This window comes from Bos javanicus, chromosome 28 (assembly GCF_032452875.1).
Source record: "Bos javanicus breed banteng chromosome 28, ARS-OSU_banteng_1.0, whole genome shotgun sequence".
NCBI classification, from domain to species: Eukaryota; Metazoa; Chordata; class Mammalia; order Artiodactyla; family Bovidae; genus Bos; species Bos javanicus.
Window position 1 is genome coordinate 5,496,644 of NC_083895.1, and position 22,616 is coordinate 5,519,259.

At 40.7% G+C, this 22,616-nt stretch overlaps 1 protein-coding gene across 2 annotated transcripts in view; it reads right to left on the reverse strand.

Moving 5' to 3' along the window:
* Nucleotides 1–22,616, reverse strand: part of EGLN1 (egl-9 family hypoxia inducible factor 1) — a 61,989-nt gene that overhangs the window by 8,332 nt on the left and 31,041 nt on the right. For both annotated transcript variants that reach the window (XM_061404823.1, XM_061404824.1), the window contains exon 2: nt 2,275–2,394. In XM_061404823.1, the coding sequence (XP_061260807.1) occupies nt 2,275–2,394 (120 nt within the window). The remainder of the gene's footprint in view (nt 1–2,274; nt 2,395–22,616) is intronic.

The following is a 22,616-nucleotide window of genomic DNA, read 5'->3' on the forward strand; positions in this document are numbered from 1 at the left end:
CTTCTAGTTTTTAAAGGATCCTCCATATTGTTTTCCAGAGTGGCTCCACCAATTTACATTCCCACCAACAGTGTAGGAGCGTTCCCTTTTCTCCACACCCTCTCCAGCATTTATTATTTGTAGACTTTTTGATGATGGCCATTCTGACCATTTTGTGAGGTGTTACCTCATTGTACTTCTGATTTGCATTTCTCTAATAACTAGTAATGTTGAGCATTTTTTCACTTGTCTATTGGCCATATGAATGTCTTCTTTGGAGAAATGCCTATTTAGGTTTTCTGCCATTTTCTGACTGGGTTTTTGTTGTCATTATTGAATTGTATGAACTGTTTGTGTATCTGGAAATTAAGCCTTTGTCAGTCACACTGTTTGCAAATATTTTCTCCCAGTCCATAGGTTGTATTTTTGTTTTAAGTTTGACTAAGTCGTATTTATTTTTGCTTTTGTTTCTATTGCCTTGGGAGACTGACCTAAGAAAACACTGGTACAATTTATGTCAGAGAATATACTGCCTATGTTCTCTAAGTTTTATGGTGTCATGTTTTATATTTAAGTCTTTAAGCCATTTTGAGTTTATTTTTGTGTATGGTGTGAAGGAGTGTTCTATTATGTGTGTGTGTGTGTGTGTGTGCGTGTGTGTATATATATATATATATAAAATATAGCAACTTCACTGATATACATGCATCTGTCCAGCTTTCTTAACACCATCTGCTGAAGAGACTGTTTTTTTCTCCATTGCAAATTCTTGCCTCCTTTGTCAAAGATTAATTGACTGTAGACGTGTGGATTTATTTCTGAGCTCTCTATTCTATTCCATGGATCCACATGTCTGTGTCTGTGCTAATACCATGCTGCTTTGACTACTATAGATTTACAGCACTGCCTGAAGTCTGGAAGGGCTGTGCCTCCAACTTTGTTCTATTTCCACAAGATTGCTTTGGCAATTCTATATAAATTTTAGGATTACGTGTTCTAGTTCTGTGAAAAATGTCATGGGTAATCTGATAGGGATTGCATTAAATCTGTAGATTGCTTTAGGTAGTATGGCCATTTTAACTATATTAATTCTTCCAATCCAAGAGCATGGGATATCTTCCCTTTTCTTTGCATCATCACTGATTTCCTTAATCAGAGTTTTATAAGCCTTAGCATATAGATTAGGTATATTTCTAGACACATATTTTCTGACGTGATCTTAAACAGGATTTTTTCTACCTTCTCTTTTCACTGTTGGCATAAAGAAATGCAACAGACTTCTATATATCAATCTTATACCCTGCCACCTTATTGAATTCATTTATTAGTTCTAATAGTTTTTGTATGGAGTCTTTAAGGTTTTCTATAAGAGTATCAAGGACAGAGGATATTCTTTAAATCAGTATGGTACAGAAAGATTACTGGATCACTAAGTTTTAGGATATGCTTTTAGAACAGGACTAAGTTTTTGGACATTTAGGACCTGGTGATTTTCATTTATGCATATGTATGTGTGGCAAAGGAAGGTGTTTTAAAGGTTATTTGATTTTTAAAAATTACCATGGCTACACAAGTGTGTTCACTCTGTGAAAATCCACTGGGCTATATATTATGTTCACTTTTCTATTTTGCTTCAATATATGTAAATAAAAAAGATTTTAGAGAAATCAACCAAAATTAGTTTATACAATCTCCAATGCAATCATACATGACACATTTCTGAAGTTTAAATCTTTTAAACTTAAGTGAAACTAAGGCTGATATTCAGGGAATATATTTTTGAAACAACAGAGATTAGCTGTATTGTACATTCTGACTGTACCATAGAATCTGTCAGTATTGATAAACTTCATAATCAGAGAAAGAAGTCCTGTCTCCAACAGTCTAACAACTCAATGCCAAACAACATCTCTGCAACAATGCAAAAAATAAAATGTAGGAGTTAAATAGCAAATAATTCTTAATAATCATTTATACATAATCTCCCTCAAAAGTCGAAATAGAGCAAAAAATTCTCATAAGTGTTTTGGGTATTATTTTAACAAAAGATACTTTTGTAAAAGTTAAATTTTGGATGAATGCTTCAATATCCAAAATAAGGGAATCTACTTTTTGAGCTATATTAGTATCTGTTTCGTTTTAATAAAGATCCACCCCTAATACCTTACAGTAAAGCATATCTAAGGAGAAATGTTTAACTGTTCCACATTTTAAAGTCAGTCTCACCTATGAGGAGTATTTGTGAGAAAAGAACACCTGTAAGATAAAAAATAAATGCTCAATTAGGTGGCATACCTTGGCATCCCAGTCTTTATTAAGATAATATATACATGTCACACATCTTCCATCTCCATTTGGATTATCGACATGACGTACGTAACCTGTTCCATTGCCAGGGTAACAAGCAACCATGGCCTGTAACAATAATAATAATAATAATAATAAAAAATTTAATAGTCCAACTATGAGTAAAAAGGGAAAACAGCTTATAACAAAGATCTCTGATTTTTGGCTATTCTGACTTACATTTAAATTCTTTCTCTAGTAAAAAATCATGTTTGTAGATAAGAAGAAGTAAAGACCTTCTACATTTATGTGTATAAAAAGCACAGGGTAGGCTGGTGAACAATGCAAGGTCTGGAGAACTGTCTCACAGTGATGGGAAGAGCTGACATGGAAGGATCAGAGAGACTGCAGAAAGGCCTCTCTTTTGTGACCTTTATTCATGCTGATAATCAAGATCAAGTGGGCTTTGTCCTGCTCCATGGAAGATGGCCATTCTCCCTGAGCTCACCACAGAACATCTATGTTACCATTTGACAGTCACAAACCACCTCCAACACTGTCTCTGAGTGGAACCAATTTGGAAAGACACAATTTAGAAGATCAATGCTGAACATTAACTCATTTAATATTAATGAGACTAAATGACAAATTAGCATGTAACACTCCCCTCTGTTAAGGAAACTGAGGCCCAGGACGGTTAATGTTCTTAATGACACATGACAGGAGATCAAGTATGAATGTGGGCAATCTGGCTTCAGAACCCAAGTTACTGACACTACACTATGTTATCCATGTAACACACCGCTACACTCGTGTGTGTTGGGGGTCAGGAGGTGGAGAGTGAAAAAAGAAGACTGCTAGCTGGCTATTGCAGTTTGTTTCCAGGAGAAAAACAAAAATCAGGTTGACTAAGGTGGCAAGGTAGGATGTATTGTGAAGGCAGAAAACCAACAGGGTTTGCTCATGGACTGGAAGTGGAAAAAAAGGAGAGTGAAGGATGATTCTGCTGTTTCCAGCCTATGTAACTGAATGAATGGAGTATTTACTAAAAACAAAAAAAAAAACCCAGAAATACTAGGTGAAAGAGTTAACACCATGCACAGGGTACAAGAGGAGCTTCCCAGCAGGGGTCCTGATAAGCCAGATATTCCAGAGTAGAACAAAACTGAAGACACTATGATTATGCTTCAGAATGAGAAGTTTGTGTTAGGCTCTTCTACATTGTTCTCCTTTAGGGTTCTATGGCGGTACCTAGGGGTGACTGATAGGCAGTCCAGAAAAATGTTGTTCAGTCGCTAAGTCATGTCCGACTCTTTGCAACCCCAGAGACCCATAAAATGACAAGAGACCAAACAAACAGGTCTTGCCCCAACCCTCAACTGGGATACCATTTATCTGGTTCCACTGAATTCCAAGCGAGACTTTTTGGAAAAAATAAAAGATGTAATAAAAGTTTTAAACAACTGTATTAATTAAATTTTATAATCCTGAAGTAGCTCAGTTACCTCCACCTAAATGTATTATCTGAGGGGCCATTATCACCGGAGCCTTGTCTGCTGTTCCCTAGAGCCCTTTAGCTCTGCTCTGGTGACAGGGACACCACGGAGTGAAGAGAAAGGAAGGCAGGGGAAGGGAGTCAGTGCTACACAGGGCCTGCCTGTTTGCTGACTCAACCTGTCTATAGCAGCCATAGCAAAGGCAGCAGGACATTATTACAACTGTAAAAAGGATAAGATGAGAAACCCCACCACAACCCAGCAAACTAGAAGGCCTACTGATAATCAGAGCTAAATGCAGGTGGCTATAAATGAGTAATGTATAAAAGAGAAAGAAGCAAGAGGATCCTACTCCCAGAAGACAGACAAGCCCTTCTGTGCCTACAACTAGAGACTCTAAGAGGAGAAGGGAAAACCAAGCACAGCCAGAAAAAGCAGATCACCTTGGAAAACCTGAAACCTGAAGGAGTCAAACTCCTAGAGGTTCTGGGGAAAGATAAATACTGCAGGAAACATGCAAAGATTTGGGAGGGTCATGAATTCATTCAAATATCCGCATGGCCTAAACACGACACAATGAAACGCACTGAGCAATTCACGCATGTCCTGAAACTCCTCCCCACTTGGAGTCTAAAAAACATAAAAAGACATTTCTATAAAATCTCATGAAATCTAGAAGCTGTTATGTTTAAAATAAGTATTCACATTTAAACAAATGTGAATTTAAACAAAGTTATCCTTAGCTACAATTTGGACTATCAAAATTTTAAGTTTCTTAAATGTTACACAGTGCTTATAGGTTTTAAATAACATTTATGCTTTATGTCTTAATTGGTAATTTTGTTTTCTAGGTATATTATATATATATATATTTGTGTAAAAAAGACTATTGCTATTCTTGACTTTTTTTTAATATACAGGTTCTTGTTCACAATACTTTTAATAAATTCATCTTCTCTTAATCTCTTGGTAAAACAATAACAACTCATTCCACACCTGGTTTTACCTGCTTGAGACCATTATTAGTCTAGAAGTCATTAGCAGTATTAAAAAGTATTATGAAATACCTACAATATCCCACTACAAAAAGGGTCAGTATGGTATGTCTGAAAGGGCTTAGCTGGAAAGAAAGAAAACACCAGGCACTTGCAAATCAACTGATAAACTGAATAGTGCAGATAAGAAACAGAAAAGGAATTCGGAAGAAAGGAATTATTCATGTGGGATAAAATAAAAGGACAAGGCTCTGAGCTACACATGACCTTGGCTCACCTTCAAAGGACAGGTGTGATTTGGAAAGGTAAAGGGATAAAAAAACCAACAGTACGGGCATGGCAAACACAGGAAACAGCTGAGTGACAGCAGGGTCGTTTATAATGGTCTGCTTTGTCACTTAATAACTAATTAAGCAGGTAAAGTTAATTTGGCACAAATAAGATGAAATCTTGGAAATTCAGCAGAGGAAGAGCAACAGTGAGCCACTGTGGTCCTTCTGCAGGGATGGCTACAATGAAAGCTTTGAAGAAGGCAGATTCCTTATTCTAGGATTTATATGAAAGATTATGTAAGTAAGATAAAGGACATTGCTATGATCTGAATGTTTCCATCCCTGCATAGATTCATAGGCTGAAACTCTGAAGTCCCGAATATTTAAGAGGTGGAACCTTTGAGAGCCACTGAGGTCACAAGCAGGGAGCCCTCATGAATGGATAAGTGCTCTTACAAAGGGGCTCTGAGAGTAACCCTGACCCTTCCTCCTTGCGAGGACACAGCCAGAAGTGGCTATGAACCAGGAAAGGGGCTTCACCAGACAGTGGCGAGCATGGTCACCTTGATCTTGAGCCTGCCAGCCTCTAGAACTGTAAGCAATACATTTCCGTGTTTATAAGCTACTCAGTCTGTGTTATTTTGCTCTAGCAGCCCAAATGGATTAAGACATACCTATACCTATAAAGATAGCAGAAAATTCAGCAGAGGAAGAAGGCATACCTATAAAGGATAAAATTGTTTCAAGAGATTTACACTGTATATAGTGGTCCTAAGGATAAGGAAAGTCACTGAAGTCTATCAAGTAAAACAACTCTCTCTAGAGATTTGATGAGGACTGGAGTGCTACTCCCTGGGTATTCTTCTATCCTTTCTGAGGAGTAGCAGACATGACCTCACACTCCCATGAGGGCAGGCTGGAAGACAGTGGAAAAGACTCGACATTGCCTGAAAAAGAAACAATGCAATTGCCTGCTCTACCATTCTGAGGCACATTCCTAATCTGACATGTCTTTGAGACACCAATTTTAAACATTTCAGTTTCTCGTTGGGAAAAACCTATTTAAACATAAGCAAAACAATTAAATGCTATTTTTTTCCCTTTCTGACATGAAAATATACATGATTGAAGATGTTCTTAGGATAAGAAAAACCATAAATTTGTTTTTTACTCTTAAGAATAAAAGGAAGGAAGAGGTTTGTGGTACCTCTCTGGAATCTGAAGACATTTATTTCTGGCATTGGAAGGCTTGTATTCAATATGAAGTTGAACCAGGAAACTCACTTTTTTTCCTTCTTGAACTGAATTATTTTAAAACACTGATTCAAAGCTAAGAAAAGTAAAATTTTATGGCTAACAAAGTATTATTTTTTACCTGGAATGTGGGGAAAAGCTTTACTATTTGAAAATTTATTCTATTAAAATATATTGTCCCAGGTCTACAGCCCTCTGCCCTTTGCAGACACAGACAGTTAACGTTTAGTAAGCACTCACCATAAGCCAGGCAAGGATCATCCCGTTCACTCCTCACAACAAACTTATGAGGTAGGTCCAATTAATCTCTTCATTTTGGAGATTAGAAAACATAGCTATGAGAATGAAAACCTTGCCAAACGTCACAGAGATCCTGAGGAGTCTGGAGGGGAAAACCGCCTGCTTTACGTCCTCCTCAGTTCCTGCTTCCAGTAAGGCTGTGTTCAGTCCGAGTGAAGAGTTCAGGTGAACCAGGAGCCGGCTCCTGAGGGACTCCCCACCGGCCACAACAACAGACGGACACATACACACGCACGCACACACGCGTGCATGCACGAGGTTCAGTTCTCCCACGCGCTTTGGGAGGTCTCCTCCAACTCTGCATTACTGCTCTGAAGTCTCTTCCTCCTCCATTCCCACAGCACAGGTACCCACCACGAGCACTATCATTCGGGTTTACGCAACTCTAGCTCAAATATGGTGGGACACATATCATTGCAAGAACTAGACTAAAAACGAGTTGGTATCTACTATAATCTTATTCCTTAAACTGCAGATTTCAATTATACTTGTTTAGGTAATCTCATTTCCTAAAAGATATAACTAAAAACTTTATAAAATTATGAATTTTGTTCACTGTATTAATTAGCCTGTTAAACAGAGGTGATAAGGAAGGACAATCCATAGGCATTTAAAAATTTAAATCTCTTGACTTATTTGCTAAACTTTAATGTTATAAATAACATACAGTGTTAGTTGCTCAGTTGTGTCCAACTCTTTACAACTCAATGGATTGTAGCTGGCCAGGCTCCTCTATCCATGGAATTTTCCAGGGAAGAATACTGCAGTGGGTTGCCATTTCCTTCTCCAGGGGATCCTCCCCACCCAGGGATTGAACCTAGGTCTCCTGCATTGCAGGCAGATTCTCAAATTCTTTACCATCTGAGCTGGTGGGAAATCCCAATTTATGAGATTTTTCATATTTTTACTTGCTGTTTCATTCTTTTGTCAACTGCTTACTCACATCCTTTATTCACTTTCCTAATGGGTTATTCATCACTTCTCTCTTGATCTTTGAGAGATCTTTAAGTATAAATCTTCTATCATATGATAAAACAATTTCAACATTTTTATATTCCTATAGAATATTTAATACGAGCTAGTTATAATTTGTATACAAAGGCCGAGTATAATCATATTAATTATAAATTAAAGTTTTAAAAAGTCCAAGAGACTCCTCTGACCATACTCATCGGAATGAAATGCAGGGGGAAAAAGGAAAGATAATATAATAGTATTGCTACAAATTACTCCTTAAATAGCCCAAGAATGATAGGTTGTTTAATTCAATACCAGACACACTATTTTCCTTCTTGGGCCCTAATTCTAGCCTGAGAGAAAACAACTCCAATATACATTTAAAAATCAACTTACTTAAGAGCAGTGTTTCAACAGGTAGTGTATTCATCTTTAATGAGGCCTTACTGCACTCTTCCCTTTTAGCAAGGAATTGATAAAATTCTACTTTACATGTCAGGAACTGGTCTGTGGAGCAGTTTATATTTGGGCTGCCTGGCTCTGCTGTCAGAGGAGACCTGTGATTTGTTAGCCTCGGCTGCAAGCTCACCAGCTCTGCACAGCCCTTCCTCAGGTCCCCAGGCCAGGCTTTGCAGTTATGCCATTCACCCACAGCACCTGAGGAGGGCCGAGCAACCTCTCCCCACAAGGAGGCAGGGGTCCAGGCAGGCCTCAGCTTGATCTCCAGGAGAGACACTATTGCATTCCAGCCCCGGCAGGAAGGCGCTCTGCTAAGACATGGTCTCTGACAGCTGTGGCCAACTTGTTTTATTAATAAAATAATTCTCCGGCAAGCTTGCAATTTAGCATTCAAACAAAGAAAACAAACAAAACCCCCAGCTGCTGAACATTACCAACAATAATTTCAGCACCTCTTAAGGCCCACAGAACAGGCAGTGCACTAAGCCTGGGGATACAGAGATGAAAAGTTCAACACCTGCTTCCTGAAATTCCAGAGTCTGGAAGAGAGGTGTGATTTAAACTATGTAAGTTATTTCAGCATAGAGAGTGTTGATTTGCTTTGATGGAATGGAGGACTTGAATTAGAGGGTCCTATTATTCATCCTGGATCATTAGTGAACATCTGCAAAACCACTCCAGGACAGAGTTACTGATTAATGATGAAAGCTTCTAATCAAAAACCTCAGGTAAGCCCTCGATCCTTATCTCTTTTCAAATCGACAGACGTTGGTAATTAGCATAACAGGTATTAGAAATGATGACAGTATAGAAGAGCGGTGAATAAGCTATGTGGTTTGGTTAGATACCACACAGGGACCACTGCTCTTACATGAGTACATGCATAGGAGTCTAATGAACCCAGGAGCCTATTCTCTTTGGGATGGTTCCCTAGGGCTTAAGATTCCTACAGGTTCTGTGATAAGTCCCCTACAAGGGAATTTTGTTGTCTGATCCTACCTATGTTAAAATGAATACTAAAACCAGATTAGCACTTCTGCCTAGAATAAACCTTTCCTAAGCTTTCTAAAATGGAGAGTCTCTAAGACTACTTTTGTGGGTGTAGCAGAGCTCTGAGTTTTGTTTTCATAGTAACATGCCATCTAGAAGCTGTTTAGCAGGACTAGGTCAACACCGCTCATTTATCTGAAGCTGCAAACTTGAGCATTATCTCTCAAAGAGAAGCTAATACCTAAACTGAACTGGCTCAGGTAGGTCGTAACAGGGAGACAGTCACGCAAAGGCATCCAGGACAGTGTAATAAACAAAGCAGGGTCTTACACAAGGTACCCAGACAGCAAGGATGATAAATGCTTTAATGGGAATGGGGCATCAGAAAACATTTTATAGGGAAAGTGACAAATGAGCATAATTTTGAAGGATAGTAATAGAACTTTTCCAGAGTAGAGGGAGTTTTCAAGTAAAGGAAACAGTATTTTCAAAAACCATGAACAAATATGGCACCCTGAGAGGACCACCACCAGGTAAGTACCATTGGAAGATGAAGTCCCACCAGGGCTGTGGGAGACAGGGAAGGACAGCTGGGCAGGGGCCAGCAGAAAGGCCCTCGCCAGATGTTCAGGTTTTTTTACAAGTCAGTGAAGCCAAATGAATCACCTGGTCTTCTTCTTAAACTATGATTCCAAACGCCATACTTGAAATCCTGATTTAGTAAGTATGGGATGAGGCCTGCGATCTCAGAATTTTAAACAAGCACTCCATAGGATTCTGATTAACAAAGGCCCAAATTTCCACTCAATCCTAAAGGAAATCAACCCTGCATATTCATTGGAAGGACTGGTGCTGAATGAAGCTCCAATACTTTGGATACCTGACGCAAAGAAATGACTCATTGGAAAAGATCCTGATGCTGGGAAAGATGGAGGGCAAAGAGGAGAAAGGGGTGAGAGAGAACGAGATGGATGGCATCACCAACTCAATGGACATGAGTCTGAGCAAACTCAGGGAGATCGTGAAGAACAGGGAAGCCTGGTGTGCTGCAGTCCATGGGGCCGCCTAGAGTTGGACATGACTGAGTGACTGAACAACAGTAACAAATTTCAAATAACAGTAGCAAAAAAATATTTCAACTCTCCAAACATCACTTAGGCTACTCATAGGGGATGGAGTGGATGACCTGGAATTAGAGATTACTGACACATAGACAAGAGATGCTAACCCGGATGAGGGGCACAGGACTGAAGCACAAGGGAATTAAGGCAAAATGAAGACTGTGAAACAGTCAGGACTTGGTGCAGTGACAGAGAAGGAAGAGTGCATTAAAAAACAACAACCTCAAAAATGTCCACTATTGTTCATTCATTCAACAAATCTTTTCTGAGCATTTCTGAGCATATGTCAGGTACTGTTCTAGATCTTAGGGATACAATAATGAAGAGAGAAAAAAGTGACTGCTTTCAGGGAACATATTCTGGTAGGAGGAGAAAGGACAAACAAAAAAATTAAGTTAACACAGAGCATAATAAATAGTATGTGAGAAGATTAGTATTTTGAAAACACAAGGCAGGAATGGGGAATACAACGCTGGGGTGTTAATGGGGTGGGTCCAGCAGACCCATCTGAGCAGACCTGAAGGAGATGAGGAGTGAATGTTCCAGGTGGTGGGCCTGGCCTGTGTGAGGAAAAGGAGGGTCAGTGTGCCTGGAGATGAGAGAGCAAAGCCGTGGACAGTGCAAGATGAGGTCAGAGAGGGGAAGAGCTGGGGCTTTAGACACCACTGAAAGGACTAAGAGAGAGGTCACTGGAGGGCTTTGAGCAGTTTGGCTGCCATGTGGAGAGTGGCTGGAAAACTACTACCCACTGCCCGGTTTTGTAAGTCAAGTTTCACTGGAACACTCGTTTGTTTATGTATTATTATCTATGGCTGTTTTCAGGCAATAAAAGAATTAAGTAGCTGTGATAGAGGGTATGGTCCACAAAGCCTCAAATTTTTTACCACCTGGCCTTTCGCAGAAGTCTGCAACCCCTGATGTGGAAAACAGACCAAGGCTGGCACAAGTGGAAGGCAGAAGATGAATGAGAAAGCTTTCCCCACAATAAATCAGATGAAGTATGCTGACTGCTTGGATCACAGTCTTAAGAAGTGACTGGATCCTCAACCTGTTCTGAAGGAATCATAAGCAGGATTCCCAGAAGGACTGGTACAGAGTAAGAGAGAGAGTATGACTCTAAGGTTTTTGGCTTGAGAAGCTGAAAAACTGAAATTACCTTAAATGGACAAAGACAACAGGTGGCACAGCCTCAGTGCAGGGGCCTTGTGAGGAGTCCAGTTTTGAACATGCTGAGACTTAAAGAGTTCACTTGCTCGGAGGCAGGAAGACAGTCTGTGAAGAATGTATAGTCCAATGGAACAGAAAAGGAAAACTCACCATTTCAATCAACCAACCATTAGGGGAAGCTGGGATCGGGGAAAGCTTCTTGATAAATGGGTCTTGAAAGAAGAATATAAATTGACCAGGCAGAGAGGAGAGTGAGACTATTCCAGGAAAAGAAGTCACAAACAAAGACGAGGAAGAGCACGGTCAATGTGCTCAGGTGTGCGCTTTGTATAAACTGCGACTGGGGGGAGAGGGGCCCAAAGTGTGAGCAAGGGGTGTGACAGACAGGGCTGGACACATCCGAAGTTGCTTCCTAGAAGGTCAGCATTCTTTAAATTAACTCGGTTTTATCTCATGGGTAATGGAGCCACCGAGGAGTTTTGAGTGACGAAGTGACACGATCAGCTCAGCAGGTTCTCATTCACTTGAGTAGGTGACAGAGTAGCACCAAAGTACAACTGCAACATAATGAGTCTGCTTCTCTTACCAGAGTTGGTACACAGCTAGCCATTTCCTCTTTGTGTTACTCGATAAAGGAGAAAAAACAGTTTAAAAAAATTTTTTAAATTACAAATCCTGTAGTTTTGTTTTTTTTAAGTACAGTTAATTACCATGTTGTACCAACCTCTGCTGTATAGCAAAGTGACTCAGTTATATACATACATACATTCTTTTTTCATATTCTTTTTCATTATGGTTTATCAAAATGTTTGGTTTTAATTTTCTTGATGTAGAATCAATGCAACAGTAACAACAACAATCTGACTTTTTAAAGAAAATTTCCAAAATGAATGAGCTCAAATGCAGTACTTAAATGTTTAAACTTAGCCTGAGCCTTAATGTTTAGAGAGATATTTAGTAGTCACTAAATGCTTTATTCATTTTAAAACTTAACAGAGTCAGCATTCTGTTCATAAGAACATGTAACGCATGGTTATAAAAATATATAACTCAAGACTTAAAGAGATCAATAACTCCAATAACGAGCTGATTTTTTCTATAACAGCGCAACTCTCTTTGTAGGCAGACAATCAAGCACTTCTGAAAAGCTTTTGTGGTGTGACTGACAGAGACTCAGGCTGCAGGCTTTGTGAGAGGACAAGTGTTCCCGGGAGAGAACCCCGTCTACAGGACATCTCATGTCAGTCCTGCCACGGCTCCGTGAGTCAGGCAGTGACTATCCACATTTTACAAGGAAATCTATCTGGGCCTTGTTTTAAGTTCTGCCTCTCCAAACCACTGCCCAAGAGTGTAACCAGTGTAAGAGCCAGATCTGGTCTTAGAAAATAATAATGGCCCAATTCAAATAATCTTAATCTCTATTCTACTTTCATCACCTTGAATGAGTTATGTTCTTTACTGTTCTTCGCTCATTCTAAAGATAGCTGCTTAATTGTTTATGAACTACCGTATCCAGACACCATTATAATACTTATTTTCTGGATTTTCCCAATCAGATTCTGGATTCCTACAGGGTATGAATCAGGCTTTATTAATCTGTGCCAAATACAAGTGCTCAACTATCTGTTGAATAAATTAGTTAATGACTAAGGGGGTGGTGGGATTAATGTAAATAACTTATATTTAAAATAGAAGTTGAGTTTTACCATCTATGCTAAAGGTTGACAGAAACATTGTTAGGTTATAAGAAATAAATTTGAAGTTCAATAGCTTTCCACTTGCAAGGGATGACAAAAATTACATACACACACACACATTCTTCTGTATTTGATATGATGTCGAGACGTGAGCTATACAAACCTAAGAGACTGCTTCTCCCCCATCTCTAGATGTGAGATAAAATCCCACATCTAAGTCTCCGTCTGCCTGGAAGGAGATTCTGTTATGTCTCAGCCTCTAGTTAATCTATATTTTTATCAATGATTTTTTTTGGGGGGAGTGGTGTAAACATCACATTATTTTTTGGCCGCACCACACAGCAAGCAGGATCTTAGTTCCCTGATCAAGGATTGAACTTGTACCCCCTGCAGTGGAAATCCAACTTCTTAACCAATGGACCATGAGGGAAGTCCTAGACATTATATATTTCAAAAGGCTTTGCAGAGGATAGTACTGCAATAATACAAACTTTTCTTCTCCCACACATGTAACATGTAAAACCAAACGACAGTGACCAAAATTACCTAATATTATTTAAAACGAACAGCAGAAGCATGAGAATATGATTCTCAAATGTTACTTCCCATTTCTCTACAATCCTTCCTTAAACTTAACTTCACTTACATTTATTTCTACTCAAATATAGCTGCTCAGCAACTTGATCACAAATTTTTATCATTACCAATGATCTTGAATCACAAAAACAGAAGAATCTATCCATATAACTTCTGACTAGGAAAAATTTAGATAAATATATGTAACAGGAAAACCACCACCATTTACTGAGGTATCACCACCTGATGGTCACTGTGCCAAGAACTTTATACTCACTCTTTCATTTAATTCTAGTAACTCCCGGAAGGCAGAGTAAAACTATAAAATGGGGATAAGACAATTTCCAGAAGATAGCTTTAAAAAAAAAAAAAACCTCCCCAAACCCAGGAGTTTAGGTTGACCATAAACTTAAACCAGTTACTACGTTGCTAAAAAGCCACTACAACATTAAGCAACATTAAATGGTTCCTAGATTCTGTACTACTCAGGCCATATCTAAGCAGTATAATGGATCTACTGTATCCATTTCTGGGGATACATTAGAGGAAGACTACTGACAAGCTGCAGTATTATCAAGGGAAAAAAAAGGCGGAAATGCTAAGGGCAACGTCTAGCAGATGGGAGAACTGAGGAGGTTTAGCGTGGAGAAGACATATCCCCAGTGGACTGTAATCTCCACATCAGATAAAACAGCACTGCATCGTACATAGAGCTTTCCAGTTTGCAACATGGCTCTTTACCATCCCCAAAGGCCACACAAAATAAAGGAACGACACAGAAACTGCCTGCACTCAAATCCCAAATCTACAGGCTCAGTCACTGGAAAGTTAACCAAACCTTTGTGTGCCTGATTTCTCTTGTCTGTACAGTAAAAATAACAACAGTACACCTGACTTACATGGCAAATCAGCTAGGACACAAAAATTACTTAAACACTGCCTGGGAAACACAAAGCGTCAACAGTGCTGGCTAAGACCAACAGCTGCAGGGCGCAGGAGAAGCCCCACACCTTCAGAGCCGCTGCCTCACTGGAGAACTCAGAATTATCCCTCTCACAGGATGTGAGCCAAGCAAGACAACAGATGAAAGAGTTCTGTAAATCTTAATCCCTTTCTACCTCCATCATAATCTCTACAAGGGCCTCCTATATACCAGGCACCATGCTAAGTATAATCTTTAGTAGCTCATTTAATCCTTACAACTACTTACCTGAGGACGCAGAACTAAGCGGGCAGCTAGATTGTGGACCCAGATTTGCTGGGCTCCATATTCCCTCATTAATGCATCTTGGCAGCTAGCAACATTCCTAATAAAAATGCCTCATAGGTATAAAATAATCCAGGCAAGAATACTGCAGTGGGTTGCCATTTCCTTCTCCAGGATATCTTCCCAACCCAGGGAATGAACCCAGGTCTCCCGCATTGCAGGCAGATGCTTTACCATTTGAGCCACCAGGGAAGTTGTATAAGATAATCAGTGTTTCTTTAATCAAATAAACACCAGGTACAACTATTCTGAGGAAAGTGTGGAGCAGCAGAGATGGGAAAGCCCCACCCCTGCAACGCCTCCCCCTTAGCTGTGGAGCTCATGGACCACATCACCGTGCCGGGGTTCTCAGTCTCCGGAACTAGGAATCTGGACTGCCATAACCTTCCAATCTAGTTTGAAGACTGTGTGTTCCATCTGGCACTACTTCTGATACAGCAGAGACTTAAAATAAATAAACTCCAGAATTTAAAAATGAAGAGACCATAAAGATCCGGCCCAAATTCTTCAGTTAGATTCATCTAACTAGAGAGCCAAAGGATAAAATCTGGGTCTCCCAATTTCCAATCCTACATTGCATCTCTTACAAAGACATACAGCAAACATTTTAAATAGATGGGATTAAAAGAAATATAACTGGCATAACAAAGCATGGAACAATGGATGCCAAAATTAAACAGTACTTGATAACTTTTATTACTCTAAAAATGCAAACCTTGTTAGTACAGAACACTCATTGCTTAAAATACACAGCTCACACAAGGACACCTTAGGATACTGTCTCAGTTTTGTGAATACCCAATTGTAATAAAAAACAGGGTGACCTCAAATAAATTACTTTGATAACAAAAGCCCTGGAGAAGCACTATTAGTTTTATTTTGCTTTGGTTTTCTGAAAAGTATTTATAGAAATACTTGATAAGATGCTGAAACTACTGTTAGAAAGGTTTATCCAAGATTAACAGAAAAAGTTTCATTATCTCTAGAGATACACTAAAATGCAACAATTCAACTAGAATTTTACATAGTCAAGAATGGTATAAAAAGTCTTAAAAAAAAGAAAGTGTTCTGGGGCTGATTGTAAAAAGCCACGTGTGAGATTAAAATAGAAAGCACAGAGAATCCCGCAGCAGCCCAGTGGCTAGGGCTCTGTTCTTTCACTGCCAAGCAGCCTGGTTCAGTCCCTGGTTGGGGAACAAAGATTCCACAAGCCATGCAGCACAGCCAAAATAAACACACACACACACACACATATCACAAAAACATTTTTAAAAATAAGAATTTAATTTTTTAAAAAACAAGCAACCCCCACTATAACATTTAAGGTAAATGTTAAGTCACATTAACAAATGTTTATTAAGCATGTTATTAATGTATAGAATGGGGTAACCTAGGTCTTCACTATACTCTAAACTGCTGTAATGGAGAAGGCAATGGCACCCCACTCCAGTACTCTTGCCTGGAAAATCCCATGGACGGAGGACCCTAGTGGGCTGCAGTCCATAGGGTCGCTAAGAGTCAGACACGACTGAGCAACTTCACTTTCACTTTTCACTTTCTTGCATTGGAGAAGGAAATGGCAACCCACTCCAGTGTTCTTGCCTGGAGAATCCCAGGGAGGGCGGAGCCCTGTGGGCTGCCGTCTATGGGGTTGTACAGAGTCGGACACGACTGAAGCGACTTAGCAGCAGCAGCAAACTGCTGTAATTCCCCAACAATAGTAGACAAAATGTAAAAAATACAATGAAAAATAAAACACAAATAAAATATTATGGTAGTATAGAGGAGATAAAAAACTTATAGTATAATGACTAAGTATATTAAGATTGCAGCTGGCCAACCTGTATTCAAGTTTCAGCTCCACTACTTAGGAGCTACATGTGGAGACACCAACAGTGTAACTGTCCCTCAATATCAATGGTGATTTGTTTCTCGGATACAAAAATCATGGATGCTCAAGCCCGTTATATAAAATGGCATAGTATCTACAAATAATCTATACATCCTCCATACATTTAATATCATCTCTAGATTACTTGTTTCCCTGGTGGCTCAGACGGTAAAGCATCTGCCTAAAATGCAGGAGACCGGGGTTTGATCCCTGGGCTGGGAAGATCCCCTGGAGAAGGAAATGGCAACCCACTCCAGAACTCTTGCCTGGAAAATCCCATGAACGGAGGAGCCTGGTAGTCCATGGGGTTGCAAAGAGTTGGACATGACTGAGTGACTTCACTCACTCACTAGGTTACTTATACTGTTTAATACAATGTAAACGCTATGTAAACATGGCTGACTCTTGAACAGAGATTAGGGGCACCAACCCTTCACACAGCCAAACACCAAGTATAACTTACAGTCAGCACTCCATATCCGAGGTGTCACATCCACAGATTCAACCAACTACTGACAATAGGGTGGTGGTGGCGGCAGTTTAGCCTTTCAGTCGTGTCTGACTCTTTGCAACTCCATGGACTGTAGCCCGCCAGCTCCTCTGCCCATGGGATCTTCCAGCCAACAATACTGCAGTGGGTTGCCATTTCCTTCTCCAGGGGATCTTCCCAACCCAGGGACTGAACTCGCCTCTTCTGTCTGGCAGGTGGATTCTTTACCACTAGGCCACCTGGGAAGCCCGCCAATGGTACACTACTGCAATACTTATTAATGACAAAAAGGGCACTGAAGTGGACCTGTGTTGTGTAAACCTGTGTTGTTTGATGGTCAACTCTAAGTAACCAGCACTGCAGCAAATTTGGGTTTTGCTTTTGGAACTTTCTGGATTTTTCTCCCAATATTTTTGATCCACAGTTGGTTGAATCCATGTATGGGGAACTTGCAGATAAGGAGGGGTGTCTGTATATAATCTCAAAAGGCTACTGTGTGAATTAAAAAGAAAATGTATATACAGATAAGCCTAAAGCAGAAGTAGAGACAGATGTAGAGAACAAACATATGAACACCAACGGGGGAAAGGGAGGGAGAGATAAACTGGGAGAATGGGACTGACACATAAAACAGATGGCTAATAAGAGCCTACTGTACAGCCCAGAGTGAAAAAAAGTACAATCTGTTTGTATGACATATATTAAGTTAACCTTAAAATGCATTCCAGAGGGAACAAGATGGCGGCGGCGGAGGTGGACGTGGAGCACATCTCTCGCCACAGATACATCAGGAATACACCTTCAGACACAGAAGTGCATTCAGAACACCAGCGGAGAGCAGACAGGAGTACCTGACCAGCGGAAAGAATGTGTAGAATCATGCAAAACTCGGTAGGAGGAAGGAACTAGGGAGAAAAACAGGAGTGTTTGTAGGACAGGACCTGCCCTTGGCGGGTGGCGGAACTGAAGCAGGGGTCCAATCCCCACATCAGGGCAACTGTCTGAGTCAGAGGAGAAACATTCAAGGCTGAGACTGAAACAGCTGATCTGTGGCAGCCTTAATAGAATGAGAATCAGACAGTCCTTTCTGCAGCCATACATACCCAGGACAGGATGCAGGTCCTCTATAAGGAGCAGCAGCTGGGAGCTGAAGTTTGGGGATTGTGGAGCAATCCCAGGGCGAGGGCTGCTACTGACTTCGGAGAGACGGATCAAGGGGATGTCAGGGAGGAGACTGTGGTGGGAAATACCTGTGGAAGAAAGCCGGGCAGCCATGGGGGCAAGGCGATACCGCTGAGTCACACATAGAGGGTGGAGCCATCACCATAGCCTCTCTCCCCACACGCCAACATTGGCAGGGGAACAATAGAGAGGCTGGCCCCATCAAACACCTGATGGCACTGAACTACAGAGCAGGACCACACCCAGAGTGCCCCTTTAAGTGCCTGATGCGCCGATCTGCAGAGTAGGACCTCAGTCAGGGGGGCCCCTCTATGTGCCTGACGCACCGAACAACAGAGAAGGACCCCAGGCAAGGGAGCCCTCTAAGTACCTGAACAGGCAGAGCTACGAGAAAGACTGGCCAAAGAGGCCTTGTGATGGCCAGCTACAAGAGGCTTGAAAAGACTCTGATAGGGTCATAACTCCTGCGGTGGAGGCAGTCCGTGTCCCTGCACACTTGGTGCCACCAAGTTGCCCGCAAGCCAAGCAGCTGTGCCACCTTCATGCTCAACTCTAACTGGGGTAGAGCTGCCACAGGCAGAAAAAGACTTGCAGTCTATGCATACAGTGTCGCTTTGGTCATGCCCACCTCTTTGTGACCCTGTAGACTGTGGCCTGCCAGGCCTCTCTGTCAGGGAGGGGGGTTCTCCAGGCAAGGATATTGGAGTGTATGGGCCAATACTGGTTGCCACACCCTTCTAGAGCACTGTATTTCCTCCTGCCCTAGCCGCCAACTCCCCTGAATGTCTGATGGTGCCAGAACCCCTGCAACCCAAGCAGCTGCACCATCTCCACACCTGGCCCCCACAGGGGCAAACCTGAGTCCTCCAGGGCAGCCTCAGAAGCAAACCCCAGTGGACAACCCACATGCAGAGGTGGAAATAAAACCACAATTGAAACCCAGGGGCAGTGTGGCTAAGGAAGAAGACCCAAAACCTTCCCGCCAGCTGCACAAGCTGCAGATTAAATCCACACAATCAACTAGGCAGACTCTGTGTCTATGAAATAGATAAAAGGCCACTGAGAGCTTCCAGAAAAGAAACTGCACTAGCTCTGATAGCTGCAGACACTGGAGGCAAGAACACACAGAAGTAGGACCAGACTAGAATCTGAGCTGCCCCCACAGCAGGTCCAGAGACTAGCACAGTGCTGGAGAGCATCCCAGGGAGGTGAGGCGGACTGTGATTCCCAGCGAGCGGAAGGGACTCTGACAGCAGTGACTCAAGAAAAACGTTTACTATTCTTATGTTTTGACTTGTTCTGTAGATTCTTTTGGATTTTTTTCCCCGCCTCTGTTGTAGTTGTCAATTTTATTGGCACTATGAAATCTAATTAAGCTTTTGAGCTTTTTTTCTTTTTCCCCTCAGTCACATTTTTTATTGTTGTTATAAACCTCTGCCTCTACGTTTGGCTTTTGCAGTTCTGTGGAGTTTTCCTTTTTCCTCTTTTTTAATTGTTTAAATCTATTATTATTTTTTCTATATCTATTCCTTTGTTTGTTTTTCCTCTTCTTTTCCCCTTGCCGTTAATCTTCAGTGTATATAATCTTCTTTATCTACCCCTATTTAACTCTACATATGTATTCTTTCTTTCCTTTCCTCTCAATATATTTGTTAGTTTAGTTTTCACTGCTTTATTCCCCAATTGGCACTTTGCTTTAGTTTTGTTTTCCAGTTTGTGCTTTTATTAGTTTTGTTCTGGTAGATGTCATTTTTGGCTTCCTCTGTTCGCTGGGTCAATCTATTGTACTTTATTTTTGTTCGACTGTTTTAATTTTGCATATGGGTGTATATGTATATGTGTATATTCAGTCACAGTTTTTATTGTTGTTATAAACCTCTGCCTCTACGTTGGGCTTTTGCAATTCTGTGGAGTTTTCCTTTTTTTTCCCCTTTTTTCTTTCTTCTTCCATTTTTTTCCTTTCTTTTTTTTATAATTTTAAGTTTTAATTTTTTAAACCTATTATATTTTTTCTAAATTTATTCCTTTGTTTGCCTTTCTTACTGTCCTTTTCTCCTGGCAGTTAATCTTTAATGTATATAAATCTTCATTTACCTCTATTTAATTTTGCATATCTTTCCTTTCTTTCTTTCCTTTCCTCTCAATATATTTGTTAGTTTTGTTTTCATTGCTTTATTCCCCACTTAGCACCTTGCTTTAGTTTTGTTTTCCAGTTTGTGCTTTAGTTTTGTTCGTAACTGATAAATATAATTTTTGATTTCTTTTGTTCACTGGGTCAATCTACTGTACTTCATTTTTGCTGGACTGTTTTCACTTTGATCAAAACAGTGTATATGTAAAAGGGTGTATATGTATATGTGTATATTTCATTGTTTTAATTATTATTTGCCTGATTTTAAGTGCCTTTTCTCGTTTTTGGATATTTGTTTTAATCTCACTAAATGCCATAACAAACCACTTGTGGAATCTTTGTTCCTGACCAGAGATCAAGCCATGAGTCTTTGTAGTGGGATTATTGACTCCAGACCCTAGACTACTAGAGAACGAACCCTAGTGCTATTGCTAAGTCACTTGAGTTGTGTCCGACTCTGTGCGACCCCATAGACGGCAGACCACCAGGCTCCCCTGTCCCTGGGATTCTCCAGGCAAGAACACTGGAGTGGGTTGCCATTTCCTTCTCCAATGCATGAAAGTGAAAAGTGAAAGGGAAGTCGCTCAGTCGTGTCCAACCCTTAGCGACCCCATGGACTGCAGCCTACCAGGCTCCTCCATCCATGGGATTTTCCAGGCAAGAGTACTGGAGTGGGGTAGAGAACTAACCCTAGGGAGTATCAAATAGTGAGAACTTACACAAAGGAAACCACCTGAATACAAGACTCGGCATCACCCAACCTCCAGATGTGCTGGACGCCTCATCTAAACAACAGACAAAACAAAAATACAAACCCAGTCATCAGCAGACAGGATTACCACCTCACTCAGCCTTGCCCATCAGAGGAAAAACAAACAAAAATTGAGCACAAATCTCACCCTGCACAAAGCTTACACAAACCACTGGATCAATCTTTGGAGGGCAGAAACCAAAAGGAAGAAAGAATTCAACTCTGAAGCCTAGGAAAAGGACACCTCAGACACAGTAAGTTAAAAATAATGAAAAGGCAGAGAAATACTACACAAATGAAGGAACAAACTAGAAACACAGAAGTCCAAATAAATGAAGAGGCAACAGACAAACTACCTGAAAAAGAATTCAGAATAATAATAGTCAAGATGATCAAAAACCTTGAAAACAAAATGAAGAAAATGCAAGAATCAATTAACAAAGACCTAGAAGAATTAAAGAATAAACATAGAGACAAACAACACAATTACTGAAATTAAAAATACTCTCAGTTCAGTTCAGTCACTCAGTCGTGTCCGACTCTTTGCAATCCCATGAATCGCAGCACACCAGGCCTCCCTGTCCATCACCATCTCCCGGAGTTCACTCAGAATCATGTCCATCGAGTCAGTGATGCCATCCAGCCATCTCATCCTCTGTCGTCCCCTTCTCCTCCTGCCCCCAATCCCTCCCACCATCAGAGTCTTTTCCAATGAGTCAACTCTTCGCATGAGGTGGCCACAGTACTGGAATTTCAGCTTTAGCATCATTCCTTCCAAAGAAATCCCAGGGCTGATCTCCTTCAGAATGGACTGGTTGGATCTCCTTGTAGTCCAAGGGACTCTCAAGAGTCTTCTCCAACACCACAGTTCAAAAGCATCAATTCTTCAGTGCTCAGCCTTCTTCACAGTCCAATTCTCACATCCATACATGACCACAGGAAAAACCATAGCCTTGACTAGATGGACCTTTGTTGGCAAAGTAATGTCTCTGCTTTTGAATATGCTATCTAGGTTGGTCATAACTTTCTTTCCAAGGAGTAAGCGTTTTTTAATTTCATGGCTGCAGTCACCATCTGCAGTGATTTTGGAGCCCCCAAAAATAAAGTCTGACACTGTTTCCACTGTTTCCCCATCTATTTCCCATGAAGTGATGGGACCGGATGCCATGATCTTCGTTTTCTGAATGTTGAGCTTTAAGCCAAATTTTTCACTCTCCTCTTTCACTTTCAGCAAGAGGCTTTTTAGTTCCTCTTCACTTTCTGCCATAAGGGTGGTGTCATCTGCATATCTGAGGTTACTGAGATTTCTTCCGGCAATCTTGATTTCAGCTTGTGCTTCTTCCAGCCCAGTGTTT